This window comes from Parus major, chromosome 5 (genome assembly GCF_001522545.3).
Source record: "Parus major isolate Abel chromosome 5, Parus_major1.1, whole genome shotgun sequence".
NCBI lineage: Eukaryota > Metazoa > Chordata > Aves > Passeriformes > Paridae > Parus > Parus major.
Window position 1 is genome coordinate 48055142 of NC_031774.1, and position 15583 is coordinate 48070724.

The window sequence follows — 15583 nt, forward strand, 5'->3', positions numbered from 1 at the left end:
GTTTCAAGAGTAAGGTCAACTCTGGTACATGAGTAGGGCAATGTGAAGCAAAGACAGCATGGGATTTTTTTGGAAGTAGTGCAATGCTTTGAATTCTCACTTCCTCTTGTCTGCCAAAATAAAGTGATGTAAATCACTCAGTGTAATAGGAAGAACCATAATGGTAGGAAAAGAAGTTTTTAAAAATACTATTTTATTTATTATAATAATAATACTTCAAAGGATTATTTAATCATTGAGCTTTATTATTATTTAAATTAATGAAGGCTGAGGCATAGAGGCATGAAGACCCAAATCAGAACCATTGCTATTCTTGAGAGGAAGACTCTATCCTGTGGCTGAAGTTTCAGAATATCATACAAGGCTTGATGAGAATATGTACACACACAGAAGGAAGGAACCTTTCTTTTGGAAATCTGGAAGGCATACGTGAACATCTGACATACACAGATCTGGAGCCCAGCGAGGATTTTTTTCTTGAGCTTGTTTTGCAGCCAAGGAACAGTTGCTGAGCAGCCTCTCCTGGCAGAAACGAATTACTGCTTTTCCACAAGAATTGTAATTCAAGTTTTTAATTCCAGCTACAGTCACTGAAACTAAGTTATTCTCTAACACTTCACCATGCTGTTAGTGAAAATCTGAAGGGATTTAAAAACACACTCTAGAAAATCATGTTAAGCTGAATTTTGGTGAAGATCCAAAAGTGCCACTATAAAATCAGGTATCTGAGAAGATGAATCATCCATTGCTTCACACAGTTCATGACCCTCAATGTGTCACACTCCACACACTGCTGTGAATTTCAGTTATTTGTATAGAAATTGAAATCTGTTTTCAAGCAAACACTTAAGGACATTTTTTCCTTTATTATAAAAACCACTTAGATGCTTACATGTATTGCTAATTTCGATTGACTTCTGTTTGACTGTTTTGCTAAATCTAAACATTAGACAAGATTACTCACAGTCAGGCTTTGTGGACACTTAAACGTTTGGGGATTTAGCCATGTAAAAACAATAATAATAGCACATAAAATGCACTTTCTAAGTTACCTGTGGTGTAGGCAAAGCAAGTTACTTATTTTAATGTTATTATTTACCAGTCTCCTCACTATACCCTGAACTACTGGCAGAATCTGACATTTAGACCAATTAGACTACTGTCACAATCAGCATAAAAACTGCATTGGTGTAATCTAACCAAGATAGCAGAGTATTATTTATCCCAGCACAAATGGAGATGCAGGCAGAATAAAAAGCATTGTTGCAAGATGCTAAATATCAATGCTTTTTCTACTAAATTAATGTAGCAAAAAAAATACAAAGAAAAGAGATCATATCATGCAAAATTTTTGTCAAGGCCAATTCACATACTTTAATACAAATAAACACATGCATATCACTGTTGACTAGTAAATATCACAATCAGAGAACAGCAAGGTAATGAGAGCTTTACATTTCATAAAAAGAGAAGAAAAGGAAGAAAAGATATTTTTTTTAATTGTGTTTTGGTTAACAAAGAGAATGAGTTTGATAAACAAATGTCAGACTGTATTACCAAAAGCAGAAATAAGTCATATCCCGCTATGACAGATAACAACAGTGCTCATAGGCAGTCTGCTTACAAGTTGGTAAACTCTCTCTGATTTCTTCCAGAGAGCAAATTAAGACATAAAAGTAACTGATCTTTGTTGAGGCCACAGTTTCTCATATTTTTTTCAAGGACTCTGCTGGTTTATCATGCCCTAGATTGACTTTCTCCACTCATTTGCTCTTTTTTCTTTAGCTGAGGCAGGACAAAGGGATGAACTGAATCAGGAAAGTGATCCAGATTAAAACCCATTATCCAGTTCCAGTTCCAATGCACCAGGTATCCAGGCACAGCTTAGGAGCCAAAATAGGATGTGGATGGAGTAGCTGCTGGAAAGAGGGGTGAAGGACAGCTTAAGCCTCTCTGTAATGCATAAAAACCATACAGTACAATGTCACAGGAATTACATAGAAATAACTTGTTCTTCTCAAGTAAAATAATGGCTCCTGCCTCTTTCTTAGAGATGGTGTTTTTCTGGAAATAACTGTTTTATCATCAATTCAACGTATTTCTATGTATCTTATTAATGTGTTTTTGCCAATTATAGATGAGCACAATAATATTTTTTTTCTAGTAGAACAGCATCACAACAAAGCACCACATTTGTAAAACAACCCCCCATCTCCTCAGTTGCTGGGTAAAAGTGAACTAACATCTTTTCAAATTAGTAACTGAAAAGTATCCAGAGAAAGCACAAAGTTGCTGTAATGCTGTCTTTTCAGGGTAGGAACTTCAGTGCAGGAATCAAGGCCGACAAACAAGGCCACAAAACAAGGTGCCAAAACTAGACCAAAAGCTGGTGAGCAGGAGAAATATTTTCCCATATTTCCCATTTTCACCATCTTCCTCCTTTGACTGAGTTCCTCTGATGGAAAATGAATTTACTAAGGGAAACCATGTCCTGAACTGTCCAAATGCACACAAGCTTTTTAACAGCATCACACCACATGAGTGGGAGTCAGGCCACTAAACTGCATCATGATGGTGTGTTCCATTATAGGACAGAGCAACATCTCCCAAAGTTAATGTGCCACTGCCACCATCATGATTCAAGTTATTTGACTGTAGTAGAATTTTCAGTTCTCAGACATTCTTAATGCAGTTTTCAGAGTCTCTTCATTCTAAACAATGCATATAACTATTTTTAACATTGCAATTCAAAGCAATTATCATTGTTCTTTGAGCAGCCATGTAGATATATACATATTTTCTAAGTAAACCTTTAGTCATTTTCTCTGTTGAAAGAGGAGCTAATGTATTGTCAGTAATTAATGCAGCTTTGGTTGTATTAAGACACATCACTTAGTTGTGAATGCCTTGGGAAATGGCACTACTTAATTTGCTGTGACTTTCCCTGGTCTCTGTGAATGATTAAGATACTTAATTTTCTTATTAAAGCAGTCACTTCCTCGTTAGTATTTTCTGTCACTATGATCAGTTTCTTCTGAAGTCATAACCTCAGCATTTCATTACAAACAACTAAAAACTTCTCCTCTGAAAATGAGAAAATTTGAGGAAATTTGATAAGCCTTATAAAACATTTCCTTTTTCATTGCATAAAATGCAATGTCTATTGCTTTCACATATATCTTGACTTCCTGGAATATTATTATCATAACCACAATTGTGATCCATATAAGGATGTAAATTTTTCCAGCTAGAGGTACATATAATACACCTAAAATTGACCTTAGCATCAACCACATATCTCAGTGGTAACTATATAGCACTTTGTGTCCTGAGTGACTAGAGCTCATGTGTTGTCCTCTACACAAGTAGTTTCTGTCCCACAATAGATATGATATATGGGATAAAGTTTGATTTATAAAATACAACATTATTCACCAATTTTTATGTAAACAAGAACTAGTCTGAAAATACATTTCAATTTTTTTTTTCTTTTTTACCATAGAGAGAGCTGTTGTTTATGGAAATACTCTGTAGAAAAATTCAGGATTTTTATGTCAGAGGAATGTAAATTCTTGCTGCTTGGAACCTAACACAGTGGACTTGGTCTTAAACAGAAAAGCAATGTGAAGAAGGAAACAGCTTTCAGCAAAGCAGACTCAGTCATGTGGAAGTTACCCTGGAGACTAACCAAACTCTGTCAAAAAGCTCCCAGTCCTTTGCCTTACTCTAAGCAGGTCCTTCAATTTTCAAACAGTAAAGAATTTGAAGGAGTCTTCTCTTTCAGTTCTCCTCAAGTTCTCACTTTAGCCTTGCTAAAAATAGGCAAGGACACAGTTGCAGTTTTTCAGTTTTGCTATGGGTTTCAGCAGCTGAGAACACAGGAGAAGCTAAGAGCAGGCTGACACCTGCCTCCATGTGTACCTGGTGTAAAATCAAGAGTCCCAGCATCACCACATTTATTTATTTGTGCAATGCAAGATCAAGACAGATTATATATATATTTTTAAACAATAATAGGACAAAACCAATTTGGATTTTACAGTAAAAACAAGGTGTACTGAGAAGCTGGTTTTGCTTATGACAGTTTAGACTTTTCCTGACACATACCACAAACTGGCTGAAACAGAAACTCCTTGGAAAAAGAAAGGGGGTGGTATCAGTACATTACAGAGAGGAAGGAAAAAGCTGTGTCCTTGTCACCCCCTGCACCTGATGGCCCTGCCCCAGGACCCACTGCAAAGCACTCAGGTTTGGCTCACTAAAACACAGGGGAAGCTCAGAAAATCTATGTTTTCCTACCAACTAAAAAGGAAACTGTGCTTTGGAAACAAACACCTCTGTCCTTCCTCAGGATGGCTGGATGCTGCCATTCAGCTTCCTTCTTAGCTAGCAGGCTTTGTTCAGGCAGGTGAACTCACCTCACTGTCCTTTCTCTACATCAACTTGGCTGCAGAGTTTTTTGGAGTTTTGCAAAAGCACCAAAGCTGTTACTCAGCAACACAAAGAGAACTCCAGTGAACCCATTTGTATAGCTAACCCTAAAATGTGTAGTGAGAAAAAACCAAACAAACCCCAAATATTTTGCAGATATTCAATGTTGCTCTGAAAAATCTATTGTCTCTTCATCCTGTCTGCATGGCAAGCTTAAATTCATGTGATTGCCCCTGAAGTAGCCAGATTGATCATGAAATTCAGACACAAGAGCACTTACCAGCAAACCTCAGGGGTGACAGAAATAACAACACTGCTCAATTTTATTCATTAACCTTATTTGCTTTTTATGCATCTTCACAAATATCTGTTAAAACTATTCTTGGGGCTTCATGCTTAATAGGAAGCAGCATCAGTAAAAATTCAGGCCGAGGACAACAAGGCAAGATGGTTATGATGAAAATTGCATCTGAAAACCTTCTCTCTTAATGTCAGTGTGGATCTTCACATTAAATTATATGAGAGGCTTAGGGCAGCAATGTAGAGGCATTAATGGTTAATGTAGTGGGACATGCTCCCTTGTAATTGCATCCTGTCATTGCTGCACAGCCTGTGAGATATTGTGAAGAAACAGACCCCAGTTTACAATCCCAAATCAATGGATTTTCTCAAACTCAGAGGTAATTTTTCTTTCTGAATGAATTAGCAAACTCCATTGTATTAACAAATTTACCTGGAGGGGCATCACCTCTGGTTGGAAAAAGAAAAAAAGGGCCTTTTTGCCAATAAATTACAAAAACAAAAAGCCATGACCCTGGGACAATACTTTTGGCTGGTGTAAACAGAATTCACCTATCAAGTAAGGGGGTTTTCCTCTAATGGAATTGGTATAATTGTTCCCCCTCATTTACATTTGTTGCATGTGGCCTGCCAACAATTCTGAGGAAAAGAAGCACTCAGTAGAAAGGACGTGGAAAAAAAGAAATGGAGCAAACACTATTACAACAAAGTAATTGAAAGGCCAAGAGAAAATGGAACTTGAACAACAATGAAAGCCTCATGTCTAATATAAATACTTTTAGGGCTCTAAAAGACAGTTTGGCACTGCGTCCACAGAGACAGGCCATAATGAAGGTGAAGCATATTATTTTATTGAGTAATTCCAGGAAATGTTTCAGATCTGTTAAATATTACTGAAGAGATAAATGATACCGGGAATTTTAACTTAAAAACTTGTGTCAATATAAATAACCTGATTATAAAACTGAGCACTACTTTTGCTATCCTCTCATGGCATACTCTGCTTTTCTATCACTCTTCCATCCACAGTACCAAATGTCATGTACACACCTCTATTGATCACTGCCAGGTCTCTATATCTTTCCATCAGCTGCAATGCATCCAGATCTGTACAGTACTCAACACAACAAAGCATATACCCATCCTGTGCTCTTATCAGCACTCTCAGAGCACACCCTGTGCCATTTCATCTTTTGTGGTTCAGCTCACCATGCTTGCACCTGACATTAGGCCAAGGACTGCCAGTTCTGTGCTGATGGTGCAGAGCTGTCAAACATCCTCAAACTTATCAGGGAGAAGAGGGGAAAGAAATTCATCCTGGGAGATTCATGGAGTTGTTGGGGCCACAAACAAATCTTCAGTACCAAACAACTAAGTGTTGAAGTCTAAAGGTGCAAGTTAAAGGTTTCTAATTGAAACAGCTCCTACTTACTTTATTTTTTTTCTCACGAGCCTACAGTGGACCAAACTCCATCTTACTGAGTTATGTGGTGTATCTCCAAAACTGAAGTAACCTGCATCCTGCTCTAACAGTTTCACATCTCTTTTCCTCCTTAGAGGCTTCCTTCTCAATCTTCAACCTGCAAGAAGCAAATTTAACACTTGTGGTCTTAATAAAGAAAGAATTCAACAAAAGAGCAAGTAATTAGATACACAAATAAAAGCCTGAAAACAGACTACGCTATATATATCTCACAAATCCTCATGAAAAACACCTAAGAAGCCTGAACTGCTTCCTAGCCTGTGGGGCCATGAATACTCCATTGTTGCCCTTCACTAAGTTCTGCTTTCATCTAATAACTATTTCAGGATGAGACAGCTCTGAAACCTCAGTATCTGTCATAAAAAGTCAACTTTATTACTTTTTATAATCTCTGGTAATAGAGATGTTTTAAGATACTATTTCCTAGAAATACGAATTGGCAGAAAATACCCCACTATTTAATATCACATTTCAAATGCCACTAATAAAATTCACTAATGGGAAAAAAAGACTGAACACTTGAGCCTGGATCATTCTCAATTAGGAATAGAGATCCAGGATACCAGCTTATGTTGCTCTGCATTGTTATGACTTCCTGGTGGTTTTCTAAATTCTCAGGTAGTTGGAGTGTCATTAATCTCCTCTGCTTGTCTGGAGGCTAAACTGGAGACATCAGGATTATCCCTGGTATACCCTAGTATTGCAAAGAGATAAAGAACTTGGATACTTTCCTTTAATCCACAATGAGATCTTATTTAAAGCAAGGGGTTAGGGGGAAAGAAGCTACAGAGGGTGAGAGTCAGCTCCTGTCTTAAATGAAGGGTCACTGTTTGCCAGAATAGTTATCCAGCCTTATACAGTGACCACCCCTCATCCCCACACATTATAACATCATTACAAAACACGGCAGAAAATTGTTTCCACCTGTCACATTATTCAGGGATCTGGAACTGGCACCAGCATTCAATATTCCCCAGTACTCACAATTCTAAGATCTCTTTTCAGATGCTTGTAACTAAACATGCATGAAGTGGGCATGAGAGAAGAATCCAGAAGGGAATTAATTAATTTGCATTCTTCACAGGGTTTGGAAGCTGATGAAGCTTTAAAAGCCTCCACTAAATGCAGAGATAAAAAATACATTCTTAATAACTAAATGCAGCAACAGGCCTATGTGGGACACAAAATCTGATCATTCAGGTAAGAGCTTTTTTGATGCACAACAGAAGTCATTTCAGGTTGTAACAGCCAGCTTAATTAATTTCCTACCTTTTGACCTCCATGTAATTTTAAAACTTTCTCTTTTTGAGTTAGTGAAGTTTTTTTTTGAGGTACAACTCTTAGCTGTAACAGTTAATTCAGGTACTTTAAGAGACTGTTTTCTGTGTCAGTTGTATTCACAGGTAGAGAAAACCAACTCAAGGAACAAATTAAGGTATTTATTTTTGCATTGTTACAAATCTGTGGAGGGATTTTTCCATTAAATGTATTTCACAGACAACCTATTTGCACTCAGGCCTTTCAGCATTTTAATACGCTAAAATATATACTTTTGGTGCCATACAAATTATGGTTAAAAATAATTGTCAAGGACATACTGAGGGGACAAGAACTTTAAGCAAAATAACTCAAGTTGAAATAGTCAACAGTGATTTCTATTTCATGAGATTATATTCTTTATGCTAGCGAACTATATACAAACAATACCACAAAACTACCGTAAGTGCAAAAATGTAAAAAATATACACAAACATATACACAAATTGCCATGTTTCTGTCTGAGCTACCTTACAGTTAAGAAATCCAGTACAAATGCATGATTTGTATTTATGTATTTGATTTGTAAGTATCTAATGTTTAATTGTAAACAAGATTCAGCATGTAGAGCAACTTAAAACAGTTGTCAGAAGCTTAAATCATGAGGCCTGGAGACTGAAGAACTGTGCACACTAGGATCCAAACTGACACATACCCACATGTTTTCTGACTTATCTTGCAGAGGCATTTAGGGTACTTAAAAGATTTAGAAGTATTCATCTACTTTAAACAAATTCTTGGATTTCACTGTTTTACAAAATGCGTACATTTTAATATTTAAAGGAAAATCAGAATCACATTTGCAGGTGTATGTTTCATGTTTGGTAAATGTCTTGTTCATAACCATTAAATACCTTTTTGGTATATTAAGAAGCCTTTCTTCACAACTCAATTAAGGAACAGAAAATGAAAGCAAGCAATGGATGTTAACAATCAACCACTTAGTGAGCAAACAGAAGTAGACACATCCCTTAAGCACAGATGAACTCATGGGGGATTATCTAGTGAGTAACTGGCAATGCTGATCATTAGGCAAGTTCACACAGGGTACACTGCATGGCTAAAAACCTGCAGGATTAAGAAGAGATAGTGAAAAGAAAATGGAAGCTGCCATCGATGTGACGACTTGCTGCTCTCAGTCACTGCTAAAATTCTTAGCAAGAATGGTTTGTTTTACAAAAAATGGCTTTTTTTCAGGTACTTCCGAGACACTCATCAATGTACTATTTGAAACACCTGGATATCTAAGAAAACCCAGGATGACAGTTCTGTCTACTAGGATGGTGCTGGGCTAAGTAACAGGAATAGCAGTAGTAGTGTTAGAGAATTTGGAGAGAATTAAAACATTGTCTAGGCCAGTTTACAGCCTCTACAAATATGAAAACTGCCCATATCAATAGCAACTGATTTCAGTAGGAAATTCAAGTACAATAATATTTTTGCCAATCTCCTTGTGCTAACAGAAAACACACTAACGTCATCCATAAGCTTCCATATCCAAGAAATATGTCCAGAGTCAAATTTCATTTTGTGTATTTTTTAAGTGCTTGAAAACTCTTCCAGTACTGAGCAGAGCATTTGATGAATCCCTTCTCACACGATACTTTTTGAATTAAAACACAAGCCAAGCCCTACAAGACATGTTCTGCAAACTAGTCTTAATGTTGACTCGTTTGATAAGTTCCGTGATTTTTTAGTATTTTAAACATTTTTAATATTGCAACAATGCAGAATGTACACCCAAAAATTAAAAAACCATTTCCAAAATAAAATGTTGAAAAAAATTTAGAGTCAATTTCACTGAAAAGTCTCAATAAAGTGCAAGCAGTAAATGAGAGGGTTTACATAGTGAAAAGTGAAGTTTAATAAATCTGTACAATCTATATTGCTGACAATGAGAGACAGCTACAAAAATGTTTTACCTTGATATCATGCCCTCATATAAAAATATATTCTAACTGCCTTGCACTACAATCAGATCTTGACAAATTGAGAAAGAACACTGAAATGTCACCACTTTTTCTCAGCAGTGTCTGAAAGGCAAATATGTAGATTTATGCTACTGAAGTGCACTCTTAATTAAAGGGATGAACTGGAATAGCTAGTTACTAGTACTAGCTAATTACTAGTATAGTAATTGCCAATGAAAAAGGTGCATTGCTACTTACTTGCATTGATTCACCACCACTTCTTGAGAAGGCATTCAGGAGGTGCCACATTGCAAACATCGAATTCATTCCTGTGCAAAATGCTCGTGCTTTGAGCTCTCACTAAAGCAGAGCTCTCTAATTACTGAGCAGAAGTATGCACTACAGCAAGTATTTTTTACGTTTTATGTTATTAAATATGCAGGTATTTTTTCCTCTCAAAAATCTCCTCATGCGTGCAAGTCAATTAGCTGAAATAACCAGGTCTTCAAAGTGTACCACAACTTCAATGATTCCAGTGAATTAAAACAAAATTTTACTGTATCACCTGTCACCCTATGCAAGAGTTTGTTTTTACCTGGAGCTTTGTTTTATGAAAAATAATAAAGCAGACTGCAAAAGTCTTCCCAACAGAGGGGACATTTTCAAATCATTTACTGTCCAGCCAGATTCTTTGGTGTTCAGAAATAGCTACTATAGTACCAGCGTGAACAAGCAGCACTTTTTTACCTTCATACACTCCTGCTTGTCCCTTAAGGCCCATCAGCAAAGTTTCTGCTAGAGTCAGGTTAATTGAACAAAGAGAGTGAAAATATTTCCTCATCACCCTTTGAGACTGAAGTCTGATCAACAGCATCTGATGTTCCCCTTTCAGTGGGGATTTTCCAGATGGCATATGGGCAGGATTTCCACTTATGACTAGCACAGAACTATGACAAACATACATATTGGCTAGTCATTTAAAGTTTAATCTACTGAAATTCAAAATTAGTATTTTGCTATTCAAAAGAATCTTTACTTTTTATTCTCCAGTTTTTGCTAATACAAGACAAAAAAGTTCATTATTGCACATCTAATGCCAAGACTTTTAACTGCCCCAAAATGGTGCAATGTCAGGTGCTTAATAAAGCTCTGTGGAGACTCATGTCACCTACTAAATGGTAAATAATGTCAGTACCAACTTTGATTTTTCAAGTTTTGCTTATTTAAAAACCTCTCACCCATTCCCAGTTTCAGTTAAAGGACCCCAAATACTCACTGTCAAAAGAACTGATGACACACAATCTAAATTAAGAAAACCTTGTGAGAGCAGCAACTTTGCAACAATATGAACTTTAAATAAAAGCAGATTACTAAAATAAAGTTTTTAACTACGAAATTATGAAATAATTTGTTTTTACTTATGATTTTTCATTCTTACAAAGAACTGTTGGTGACAATTATAATTAATTGTTTTCCTGAAGTGTAGGTACTTTTAGCATTGTAATTAGTATAACAGTAGACAAAAAAAGTCTTTACATATAATGAGTTTAAATAAATTTAAGACACTTTTCTGTAGGATCATCATCAAATGATGCTCTTTTCAATAATTTGTGTAAGCTTCTAAACCACATAAAGGATAATGCACATTACATTTTATTCACACTATAAAAAAGCACAATATACAGGCCATATCCTTTAAAGTGCAACACAACAGAACATTTCTGCAACATTCAGGTTCTTCAAAAACCCACAAAAGTAGGTATTTAATATTTAGGAACAAATTCTGTTCGCAGGTGTATTGACACTGAATCTAAACTCTGAATGGCTATCAAGCTTGTCCTTGCTGTAAGTGCCACGCTAAAAGCAATGCTTATGACCACTAAACAGTGTTACCTTATCTGCTTCCATATTAGACAGCCTCATGTCTCATATCCACAATGAAAGGTTTTATCCTTTAGTCAGTGAAGGGCATCTGCAGAGCCCTTTATTGAAGACAGTTCTTTGACTTATGCTCAGAAAACCTCTTTAAAGTCCACTTGGCTTCACCACACAGGGTACTGCTTCAGATGTCAAATCTACCAAGAAAAATATGGTAAATGGAACAGAGCAAGCATGTCTCTGAGTTGGCAGCGCATGCTTCACTATGTTTGGCACTATCTACCAAATGTATTGGTAACACACAGTATAAGCACGTACCAATTTGCTTTTCACTTCATAAATATTTTTGGTTGGATGTTTTGCTAGTAACAGTTGGAAAACCTCATTTGATCCTGAGATGAGCGTGACAAAACAAAGTGAGCTCCATCTAAAGCTGCCAACAGGACATTCTTCTGCATTTCCAGCCTTGCTACCTGCCTGCTGAGCCAGATTTACAATCTCAGTCCTCCCCAAGGCGCCACTTCTGAGACTCTTCTTGACGCACATCTGGCCTGATCTGGTTTCTCATTCCACCCAGAACATTTGAGGTCGCCTCTGTTGCAACAATGAAAGGTTTCACCACAGTTGGAGGGATTTGGCGGAGGACTCCTCCTACTGCTCCAGTGACTCCTCTGTTCTCATGCTCACGAGCAGCAGTCTCATAGATGGTTTGGGCTGTGTCCGTAATCCCCTTTAAGAAAATAAAGGAAATCAGTTATACTGAAAAAGAAAAGGCAACCTCTCCCAGTTTTAAGGGAAATTTTACACTGCTCAGCATTTTTCTTCTTGGTGAATTGTATTATAACTGTAGTAAAACAATACTGATATAAATATGATTTAGTTCTTCTTATGAGATTTAAAACAACAGTCTCCTATTAGAGATGTAAGTATTTCATGCAACTTCTGGTGGCACATCTTGTGCATAAGGGAAGAAACTTTGGGGTACTCTGAACTGTTGAAAAAATTACAAAATTCACTGGAAACTCAGCTGACACCTTACTTCATAGACACTACATAAGGTGCAACTAACAAAGTGTAATACAAAATATAATGAAAACAGGTCATAATTCTGATTTATAGTACACTGTCATAGTAGAGAAAGGTTTCACTTCTTTTAAATCTCGCATTATGTTTAAACTCTACCGCCCTAAGAAGTAACAGTAACTGCAAAGGTGATCGGGCAGAAAGGGAAAGATGGATGGGCCAGCACAGGAAATCAAGTTCATGTGGCTCACAATAATTGTAAATCATTGAAACCACAGAGCACTTAAGTCCTACTCACACTCATCTGCATGATACCTTAGGTTTTTTCCTGCTTTTTCAATTCAAAATTCTGTTATCAAGATAATTGATGACAATAGTCTTGTTCAAAGCTGAAATCTCCTTCTCCATTTGCTCAGCCTTAATTAACATCCATTATTTTATTTGCCGTTTTAGGAAATAATTCTTAACTTTGGTTGCCAACAACTGCTTCTGCACTCACCTCTTTGACAACGCTGTATGCTTTGGCCACACCCTCCCGCAGGTCAACCGGCTGCGGAGCCAAGCGATGGCGATGCAACCGTTTGATCTTCTTTGCTTCAATGAAGGTAGGCCCTGGTGATACCATGTCATAAGCAGTTTCTGCAGCTGCCTGCACATCAGGAGCAAATGCAAAACACGTGTTATAGCACCTGATCACAAATTTAAACTACTAATAGGGTGATGTCATTGAAATGAAGGAATTCTTATTCCACAAATAATATTTATTTGCATCAAATTACAGTTTTCTACAAGAACTTCCGGAATGTGCAGCTCTAATTATACATTAATTCCATAATTAAAGAATGAATATTGTAGGCTTGGGTGGGGGTTTTCTCTCCTCCTAATTGTTGTCTCTTCAAAAGCATTCTCTAAACTGCATAAAATGCTCAAAATAGAAACTGAACATTTGACCAGTGGTATTTCTTACAAACACACAAGCACATGTGTAATCCCTCTTGTGATTTATAGCATTGGTTTTCTGACTATATATGTTCAAGCTTGGTACAGATACTATTTTTGCAAGATCAGGTGGTAAAAAGTGTGTTTTCATTGTATTTTTGTATATTTTACATTAAGAAACAAATTTATTAACACTTTAACTAAAGATTACCTTAGGGTAAAATCCAGGAAGTTTTATAGACTTTGTGTAGACCTACAGAAATAGTATTGGTTTGGGGTTTTGGTTTGTTTTTTTTTTTTTTTTTTGCTGTTGTTATTGGTTTTATTTTTAATGAGCACAGATAAACTGATGTTTTTAAAAAAAGATAAGAATCTACTACTGGATAACACACGTGCACAAAGGACTCATCTTTCTCAGCATCAGTGATTTTAGTGAAGCTGAACATTTTTGTATTTAATTGTACACCGTAATACAGTAAAGACATTAAGAAACAAGCAGCAGCTTGGGTGTTCAGCAGTATTTTAACACAGTTTTCTAATCACTGTATTTGATGCCATAGTTCTCACCTCACAGACTGCTGCAAACTTTGCCCAGTCTCTGCTCTCCTATTTATACAGCTGCCTTTTCTTTTTTAATAGATGCTCCCAACCTTCAATCTACAGCATTAAGATATTAGCTTAATACAGAGCACTTACTAGCCACACCTCTCATTTTACATCTAACTTCAGGAGTCATACACTCTACCTGTATAGTCTGAACCATTCTGTTTGTTAGCTCCAGTGCTGCCATTGCAGTGGAAGTGCCAAAAGAAGCTGCTCCTCTTTGAAAGCCTCTGACAATACGACCATCCTTGCGGTACTGCTCTATTGGCAACCACACCAGGTCCTTCAGACCTTGCACTGAAAATGAAGACACAACACCAGAGTCAGACAGTTCTCCTAGGTATGCAGGATGCCTTGGAAGGAAGTGAAAACAAGAGTCAACACAGTTTGTGTTGGTTTTTTGAGAGGGGAGAGGTGTTGTTTGGTTTTTAAAGAAATAAACACATTCACATGTAGCTAAATAGAAGAATTAACTTACCTAACTGCACAAGTGAATGCATAGGCCCTACTCCTCCCAAAATTCCTGGTAGCTGGTTTTTCTTTATGTCATTAAGCCATTCACTGATGGCATAGGAGAACAATTTATCCACACCTAATAAACTAAAGTAAATACAATTATTATTTTTTTTTAAACAAACAATTCCTAGTACGATAAATGCATTCATTATTCACCTAAGCAAAGGATGTAATTTAAACAAAAGGAAAGCTTCTTCAAATGTCGTCTTTTATTGCAGTTGGCTAAGCTATGTATTTTACTTCATAAAACAAACTCAAAACTGTATAATCACATCCAGTCCCATAGGAAGTGAACATGAAATTAAAATGAAGAGTTTATCATCAAGAATAGCATATATATTAAATTCTATTCTGAGTTAGAAGTTCTTCTTAAATTACATTTATTTGAAAAAAACCTAGAATCAAGACATATAAAATAAACCTATAATCAAGAAAAGTCAAAAAGTATTTTGGATTTTAGAAGGGTATCTTAGGAGAAAATTTGCTTTGCATTTGCAATGTTGTTATTCCCCACACACATGTCCAACTTGCAATAGCTGTGCTGATCTACATTTTGAGAAACTTACCCGTGTCTGTAACAAAGCCTCTTCAGCTTTAATTCTGAGCAGTTCAGCTGAGCAAGCCCAATAAGAATCCCAGCTAATGTTCCCTGTAAGTGAAATATTTCTTTATCAGATACATTTACTCAACTTATACAATCTGAGAGGAACAACATCATCATTTCAACTCTTACTTACAAGTATTCTGTCTAAACATTCTCCCCCAGTCTCCCAGATGTGACTTGTTACAGTGCTATAAATCGTGTTATATGGAAACTTGCAAAAAACGAAACTTGGCTTAACCTCCTACTCAAAGAAAAACACCTGGACACAAAAGGCCTTCTTCAGAAATAATAAGTTAAAATAAATTATGTAAACATAGTTTTGGCTTCAGTGGTTTTTTTCAACCATTCCAAAGCTACCATACTTCATGTTTCAATTTCTGATAGCCAAGCAAATTCAAGAAGTTGCTGCTTTCCGTATTTTCTTACTGATTTGCCATAACAAAGTACAAATCTCGTGCAAATAGGATTTTTTGATGTCGCTTCTAAACTCAGTGTGATAAATAATGCCTGTTTTAACAAGAACCATGAGCATTCTTTTCATCTGTAGTAGATTCTGCCATTGCCACTGAGGCCCATATC

General features: G+C 36.5%; 1 protein-coding gene across 11 annotated transcripts in view; it reads right to left on the bottom strand.

Moving 5' to 3' along the window:
- Positions 1 to 846: 846 nt before the first annotated feature.
- ATG2B (autophagy related 2B) overlaps positions 847 to 15583 on the bottom strand; it is a 52559-nt gene continuing 37822 nt past the window's right edge. For 5 of the 11 annotated variants that reach the window (XM_015630775.3, XM_015630773.3, XM_015630774.1 and 2 more), the window contains 5 exons: positions 14967 to 15049; positions 14363 to 14484; positions 14027 to 14181; positions 12842 to 12991; positions 7633 to 12049 (listed from right to left, as the gene is read on the bottom strand). In XM_015630775.3, the coding sequence (XP_015486261.1) occupies positions 11819 to 12049; positions 12842 to 12991; positions 14027 to 14181; positions 14363 to 14484; positions 14967 to 15049 (741 nt within the window). In that variant the 3' untranslated portion in view covers positions 7633 to 11818. Of the gene's footprint in view, positions 1920 to 6163; positions 6312 to 7632; positions 12050 to 12841; positions 12992 to 14026; positions 14182 to 14362; positions 14485 to 14966; positions 15050 to 15583 lie in introns of those variants that run through there. The other 6 variants (XR_004497992.1, XR_004497994.1, XR_004497993.1 and 3 more) reach the window with 6 other exon arrangements.